The sequence below is a fragment of the Leptonychotes weddellii genome, chromosome 2 (genome assembly GCF_054177405.1).
Source record: "Leptonychotes weddellii isolate Sample4059 chromosome 2, ASM5417740v2, whole genome shotgun sequence".
In the NCBI taxonomy this organism is placed as follows: domain Eukaryota; kingdom Metazoa; phylum Chordata; class Mammalia; order Carnivora; family Phocidae; genus Leptonychotes; species Leptonychotes weddellii.
In genome coordinates this window covers 30,659,728-30,668,108 of record NC_138370.1, presented here as the reverse complement: position 1 = coordinate 30,668,108, position 8,381 = coordinate 30,659,728, and the positions used below count along the sequence as shown (strand labels likewise).

General features: G+C 41.1%; 1 protein-coding gene across 1 annotated transcript in view; it reads right to left on the bottom strand.

Annotated features, from left to right (window-relative positions):
* Positions 1-8,381, bottom strand: part of IDO2 (indoleamine 2,3-dioxygenase 2) — a 57,754-nt gene that overhangs the window by 28,923 nt on the left and 20,450 nt on the right. The window contains exon 3 of the mRNA XM_081809424.1: positions 1,392-1,511. Coding sequence (XP_081665550.1) covers positions 1,392-1,511 — 120 coding nt within the window. The remainder of the gene's footprint in view (positions 1-1,391; positions 1,512-8,381) is intronic.

Genomic DNA, 8,381 nt, shown 5'->3' with positions numbered 1-8,381 from the left:
AGAGCCCCACTTCTGCCTTTGCTTTCCCTTAGATTTTTAGATTAGACTTGGGACAGAACTGTTTTTTAGGTGGAAAACAATAAAGAACTTTCAAGAGTCTTAAAATTCAAACCGAAGTTTAGCTTTCCTTGGGAATCAGGGGATGAGGAGGGCAGTGCAGAAGGGCAGTGTCTATTTCAGTGAAAAGTTAAAAGATGAGACGCAGAGAAAGTCAGGGATGATCTGAGGCCATGGCCAGGGGTTTCCTGTTCGCCTGGAAGTGAATGGACACACCTCGTTAGAGACTCCCTCTCCTGTCAGCCTTCTTCACTCCACTCCTTCCCCCATCTAGGATTATGGTTTGGAGAACCCAAGGGGGAGGGGAGCCCAGTGGGATGGTTGGTAGTGTGCCTAGATTCCATACTTTCTTATATCAGGCACACAATTTTTAAAAATAAGATGTCCTAACATTTAAAAACTCTGAAGCAACTCTATACTTTTCTCCTCTCTTCTTTCTCAACCTCCCTTCCTTTTCCCATGGGAGTTTCCCGTGTTTACTTGGAAGAAAAGAGGCAAGATCAATCAAGCAAACCAAAGAGGCTGGGGCTGCTCAGTGAACATGAAGTACTGGAACAATGTAAACTCCAATTCCTGGAAAAGGGACACTTCTGCAAAATGAGAGGGAGTAGTGCTTTTTACTACTGCCGTCAGTGGAACTCAGAGACTTCACCTTGCAAGGTTCAAGCTGAAACCATAAAACGTTAAGTCAAGATTCAGAAGAGATTTAAATACATTATTAAGAGACCAATAATCAGTAGAAAGAAAGGAGTATTAAAAATTTAAAATTAATCTTGTTAATGTCAAAGAGTGCCTCTAGGGAAAGAAGTTTGCATTGGTGAATCAGAAGGTCTGAGCATGGCCTTGCATTTTACACTAACTTGCTCTTTGACCTCGGACAAGGACTTTATCTTCTGTAGTCCTCAGCTATCTGTAAAATGGGCATAGTGGAGTTTTACTTACTTTATGGGATTGTGAAAATCAAGAGATAATGTATGTGCAGAGGCAGACAAAATGCGGTAAGAGGTAAGCTATCATTAAGTATTTTATGAGACCTCAGTTCTTGCTTTCAAATGCATCTTGAAGCATTATTGCCAGAAAGAAAACAGATGTGAAAGCTAATGAAAGGGAGAAATGGCTACAAGTTCTAAAAAAAAAAAAAAAGAAAATTACCTTCTTAGGGAAAAAAATTCTTTCATTGAAGTGGGCCACTTGCCCTTCCTTCAATGGATAGCCAGAGAAAAGAACAAGAAAGGACCTATCTTCCAGAAAAACAGTGGGGGGCCAAGCAGGGAGCGCATTCCAGGAACAGCCCACCTGCCGGACTGCAAGGCGGGCATCTACTTGCCCCGTACCTCTTCGGGCTGTGTCTCTCCTCTCTGCCAGACGTAGCCCATGGTCATGAAGCTCAGGACCAAGTGGGCCAGGCGCTGTTCCCGGTAACTCTTGAGGAACTGGCAGTCCAGCAGGGGCATCTGTTCAAGACAATATGCACACATTATCAGCTGCAGGGCTGAGGATGGGCACAGGGGTTCTCTGACTGGAAGGGCTCGTCAGGTGTAGGGAACAGGTTATATTTTTGTGGAGGAACGAAGAGCCTCCGTGCACACCCATTCTCCCCCTGATCTGAGGACCCTGCAGTATGGAGGGATTCCGGGCAACATTGTTCAGGATGTACCGAACCGCTCCACCCAAGCTCCCTTATGGCCCCCGTGGTTGTGCCAACCACTGGTCGCCTCCACCGAACTGACAGATTGGTTAGAGCGTTCTCGTATAATGAATTCCCGAGACCGGGATCGTTTACTTCACGGAGCGTACCGTGGCAACTTTTATAGCCCTACCTATCAAGGCAGCTCTGCTTCCTTGACATCCTGTAACCCCGGTAACAAGCCTGCGCAGCGGGCCTGACTCAGCTTAATTCCGAAGTAAAAGGAGGCCCAGTGGAGTTGGGAATTTGACCAAATCCCTAGGCATTAGGGCATTAGCCGAGCTGGGCCAAAGGGTTGTGCAGCCCCTGTTTGAACTCTTCCGATGACCCTGGCTGGGTGTTTTCACCTCTCCATGCCCTTTTCCTCGTGGAAATGTGTCACCTGGAAGTTTACTGTTGGCGTCCTCATGAAAGCCACACCTTTCACAGAAGTTAATTATTGACAGCCCTGCCTAAAGAACAATGGGTTTCTCACTTTTGCCTGGAACAGCCTTGCCTGTCTTGGTTGACACCAACAAGGAGCTCCAGCTTCCTGGCACGCCCCCTCCCCACCTCTGCTCTCCTCCTTCCTCCCATGGCTGGCCCAGCTCTAGACGCAGCCTCATCCAGATCTTCCCCTCTCCGGGGTCCTTAAGTGCCGCAAAAGGTGGTGGCGGACGTCTTGTGTATCCTTTTAAGCTCCAGGCACCCCCGAGCAGCCTCAGACCTGCTGCTCCTCCCGCCCGGGCTCCCTCCCGGCAGCTCGCGGAGTCCTCCCTCTGCTCTCCGCTAGAGGGCAGCTTTCCGCGTCTGTCCGCCCCTCGCAGCTGCGTGTTTATTCCTCCTAAAAATTGGCTCTGATAGAATCACAAATGCAACGTGCTCTAGGCTTCCGTGCTTGCGTGTGTGTATGGGGTGAAGGGGGGCGGGGTGGTGGCTGCTGAAATGTTGCATTTCAACAGGAAGCAGCCTGAAAATTCTAATAGTTATTGAGTACTTGTTATAAGGCTCCTAACTAAAGTGTTTACTAGGCAGGATGCTAAAAACTTCCCACGCCAGATGGTGTTCCATCTTCCCCCCAAATCCACAGGACAAAACAGTCAGAGAGGGTAGGTATTGGGTCACAGACCTGGGAGGGACTGAGCCAGGGTGTTACTTAAGTTCTACTGACCACTGTCCTGCTTTCTCAAGTTAGCACTCCCTGATAGAAATATGAGAGCCACACTTGTAATTTCAAATTTTCTAGCAGTGACATAAAAAAAAAAAAATACTAAAAAGAAACATGAAATTCGTTTTAATAACATATTTTTCTATGTCAGTATATCCACACAATATTTTCAACACATGGTCAGTATAAAAATTTTGAGATATTGTGTTCTTTTTATAGTAAGTCTTCAAAATCCAGTGAGTGGCTTATTTATCAATTTGTCTTAACCACATTTCAGACGTTCAATAGCCATAAGCCCCTCTTGGCTACCTCTAATGCAGCCTTAAGGGAAAGGAACAAAGTCTGAGTTGGAAATGTGGCTCTTGGTTAGAGGTTTTCTTGGAAATTTCTTGCACATTCCAGAGTCCCTGGACTCTCCCTTCCAAGCAAACACAAATAATTAAAAATGAAAAAAAAATATTTAGAAAAAAAATAAACAACAACAACAAATACTCTTCTTCGTAGTGGAAGTTTTTTCTACAAAAAACGATGAAATGGTTAGGGGAAGAATGAGTCATAAACTTAATGTTTTCCTCAATTTAAAGCAATCAACTTATGGGGCACCTGGGTGGCTCAGTCGGTTAAGCGGCTGCCTTTGGCTCAGGTCATGATCCTGGGGTCCTAGGATTGAGCCTCACATCCGGCTCCCTGCTCAGCGGAGAGCCTGCTTCTCCCTCTCCCTCTGCCTGCCACTCTGCCCACTTGTGCTCTCTCTCTATCAAATAAATAAATAAATCTTAAAAAAAAAATAATCAACTTGTTTTCATATTTGTGTTTTAAGATGGAAAGTAAATACAGAAGTTGTAAAATGCAATCTCATTACAGTTATAATTTTCATTTTCCTGATTATTAATAAAGGTTAGCATCTTTCATATGTCACTTGGTCAGTCATGTTTGCTGTTTTGCAAAATGTTCATGTTTACTGCACCTTTTTTTTTTTTTTAACTTGGTTGTTTGTCTTTCTGTTTTATTTCCAGGACTTTGTATATCCAGGATACAAATTTTTTTCTCAGTTATATATGTGATAACATCATCTTTCAGTTTATGGCTTGGCTTTTCATTTTCTTTATGGTCTATTTTGATGAATGCAGGTTCTATTTTAATGAAGTGAGGTCTATCAGAAAAATATCCCAATTTTAGTCATTAGGAAATCTTCCTTAGTCCAAGTACATATTCTTTTAAATTCTCTTCTATGACTTTTACATTTTTGTCTTTTACATATAAATTCTTAACCCATCTGGAATGAATTTATTTTTGTTTATGATAAAAGTAGCCAATCCAGTGGTCCTCTCTGTTTATTGCTGGCCCCATATCATCTGATTTTAATTTTTGTAGTTTTGTATTATGTCATGATAACTGATAAGGCAAATCTTCTCACCTTGCTGTTGTTAAATATACATATATTTGTTAATTTACTATGTAACATGGCATGATAAACTAAACATTATCTTACTTTCACAACTTCCACATCTTTTTTTTTTAACATCTTGTTAAAAATAAATATAGAATTTTAACTCCATCATCATGTTAATGCACTTTGGCCACAATACTATGTCCATACACACACATGCATGCACAAATTATTTTAGAAATTCCTTCTTATTTCACAGACACATTAGTAGTGATTACTAAGAATTAACTGTACCCCCCCCAAAAAAAATTGACCATATATTTCATTAATTTCATTGTTTGGGGATGTTTCTTAAATACTCATTTTTCATCTTTCGTGAGTCCTTTATTCTGATTTAGATTCAGGATGCTAGAATAATTTTTGAACATTTGAGACAAAGTGCTTGGATAGTATATTTTCTTATTTCTTGATTTGACTGATAATTTACTTTTTTTAGTTCTTATGGATGGTCAATAAAATCTGGGTTCTAAATACCTTTTCCTAAAATTTTATTAATATTCATACATTATCTTTAAAAAATATCAGTATAGACAGACATATCTTTATTTTATACTTTGGATTATAACCCAATGCTACTTTATTTACTTGCTTGCTATATTGTTCTATATGGGCCACTGGGGGCTCTTTCAGGTTTGTTTCTGTGTCCCATTTGACATGTCCCAACCTTTCGTGTTTGTTTGTTAGCATTCCTTTACTTTCCAGCAGTGCAAGATGTTTCATCTTGTATTTGCCCTGTCCCAAGTTTATAATCAGCCTTTTCTCCAAGGAGCCCTAGTTCTTTTTATTGGAGAAGGGTTATTTGTCCTGACACTGGGCTTGCCCATTGCTCCTGGGAGCCACTGCTCCTAGGTCTTCACAGGGGACAAAGCTAGGAACTGTGTCGTGTGCATGTGTGTCCACACATATTACATATATCCATATCCATATAATATTGATTTATCCACATGTGTTTATCTATTTACCCACATATGTAATGCTAAGCATGACTTTATACTCATGTCTCCAACTCTAATCCAGGGCCACAGGTTGATTCTAGCCTTCCCCTTTGGCCAATTTATAACTTTCATCTCTGGCAGCAAAGTATCATCCACCATCCAACCCCCAGAAAAACCAGTTTCCCAACTAGAGTATAGTGATTCTGTGCAATTCCTCTTGAGTTTGGCCATACAGATTGCAGCCACAGCATCGTTTCCCACCAGGGCTTAGATCAGCTCCTTTCTCTCTGCTCCCTCTTGCGAAGTTGTCATACATCTGGAACACAGTTACGCTTGTTTGTCATAGTCTGCATTCCATCCCAAGATTCCCCCCCAGTTTCGGTTAATTTTTTTTTTAATTTGCATACAATTCTCTCTTTGTGATATACAATTCTATGGGTTTTGCCACCACCTGAGTACCCCACAGAACAGTTCTAACATCCTAAAACTCCTCCTGCAGTAGTCAACCACCCACTTCTTCCTCCTCAGTCCTTGGTAACCACTGATCTGTTTTTGGTCCTTACACTTTCGTTTTTTCGAGAATGCCATTTGAACGGGATTATACAATATACGGTCTTTTGAGGGCACCTGGGTGGCTCAGTTGGTTAAGCGACTGCCTTCAGCTCAGGTCATGATCCCAGGGTCCTGGGATCGAGTCCCGCATCGGGCTCCCTGCTCTGCGGGGAGCCTGTTTCTCCCTCTCCCACTCCCCCTGCTTGTGTTCCCTCTCTCGCTGTGTCTCTCTCTGTCAAATAAATAAATAAAATCTTTAAAAAAAAAAAAATATACGGTCTTTTGAGTCTGACATGTTTCATTTAGCAAAATACATTTTTGACACTGAATAGCATTCCATTGTGTGGATATAACTCGGTGTCTCATCCAGTCAGGGATGTTATAACAAAGTACCACAGACTAGGTAGCTTATAAACAGTGGACATTTAATTCTTACAATTTTGGAGGCTGGAAGAGCAAGATCAGGATGGGGTGCCAGCATGACTGGGTTCTGGGGAGGGTCCTCTTCTGGGTTGCACACAGCTGTCTTCCTGTTGTAACCTCACATTATAGCTAAGGAGGGCCAGATAGCACTCAGGAGCCACTTTTATAAGCACACTAATCCTCTTTGAAGGTTCCATGCTCATGACCTAGTTACATTCTGTGTTGGTCAGTTTAATGTGTCGACTTGACCAGGCTAAGGGATGCCCAGATAACTGGCAAAACATTATTTCTGGGTATGTCTCTGAGGGGGTGTTTTTGGAAGAGAATAGCATTTGAACAGTAAGCTGAGTAAAGAACATCGCGCTTAGCGATTTGGGTGGGCATCATCCATTCCATTAGAGCCTGGATAAAACAAAAAAGTGGAGGAAGGGTGAATTTTCTGTCTGCTTATGCTGAGACATCGGTGCTCTTGGGGCTTGGTGCTTGGACCTTCGGACTCAGGCTGAGATGTATACTGTTGGCTTCCTTGGCTCTCAGCTTTCCTCGGCCCCTAACTTGCAGGTTGCAGCCTCCATCGTCATGTGGGCCCGTCCTTCCTACTAAATCTTTTTCTCTATGTCTCTCTATATCCTATTGCTTCTATTTCTCTGGAGAACCCTGACTGAATCACCTCCTCAAAGCCCCACCCTTTAATTCCATCACATTGGGGATTAGGAATTCAAAATCTGTGTTTGGGGGCAATAAAAACGTTCCGTCCACGTACTCAGTTTGACTATTCTCCTGTTGAGAGACAAGCTGGTTATTTCCAGTTTGGGGGATTATGAATAAAGCTGCTATAAACAGTCACATACAAGCTTTTCCACGCACATCAATTTCCAGTTGACTTGGGTAAATACTTAGGAATGTGATTGCTGGGTCTTATGGAAAGTCTATATTCAACTTCCTAAGAATCTGCCAAACCATCTTCCAAAGTAGCTGTACTATATTTTGCATTCCCACCAGCAAAATGAATGAGTGTCTCTTTTGGTACATATCGCCATCAGCACTTGGTAATGCTGAATTTTTTTTTTTTTAATTTTAGTTGTTCAAAGAGGTGTTAAATTGTCTCTTAATACTTATTATTATAAATAATCCCATTACTCCATAAGTAAACTAGTTTTGTTTTTTATTGTTTCCTGATTAAAACTTGCGAAGTTTTCTTCTTATTCTAGAAAATTTGAAATTTCACAAGGATATCTGTATGTGTCCCCCGCACCCCCATTGTCTTTCTGATAAAATACTCAAATCTTTCATAAGATCTGAAAAACTTTGTTCTTACATGCTTGAAGCTTTGTTTTTTCTCCACCTACACCTCTCTGCTTTGGGAAATTCGATTTAGTAGAATTTGGGTCATCCATTTTTCCTTTTCACATACTTTATTTTCCTGAGAGTTGGCATTTCTTTAATTTTTGCTTTATACTTTATGAAAAGTGTGTCCTTTTTCTAGAACCAATGTTTCTCTGATTTATTTGAGTTTATATTGAGTGTTTTGCTTGCTTATTTCTTTGCTCCCCCATTAGTTCCTTTTATGTACAATTTCACCTATTTTTATGAAGTAATACACTGGAGACATTAATTAAAATTTTAAAAACATTGATCCCATCAGAACCATTAGTTGTGAATGTCCAGTCCCTTCCTACTGTGTTTTGACTTATTCCTTCTCTTCATATTATATGGTAATTTGGTGTTATTGATTCATGTTCAGGAATGGTGGTCAGTTCTATCAGAACTAGTAGCTATTAAAGCATCCCTTAAAAAATAAAAAAATAAAAAAATAAAGCATCCCTTAATCATGTCCCCAGAATGCTGCTGAGTCTTTTCTTGTGCAGCTTCCTGTGAACAGGTCAATTGCCTGTAGTGTTCTGTGGGGGTGGAGTGGAGAAAGGGGATTCTTTCTGGAATAAGATGGATGTGCCTAAACCAATAAGCAAGTTTTGTTTGTTGGTTGGTTGGTTTTTTACCAAAATATGGATAGGTTTCCTGGAGCTTTCTAAGAGCAAGGTGGCTTGCCTGGATGTACTTTAAGATCAAAAATGTAAATGCAATTATTGTGTTGTTTGTGCCAAGTAAAGGACTCAAGAGAACAATTTT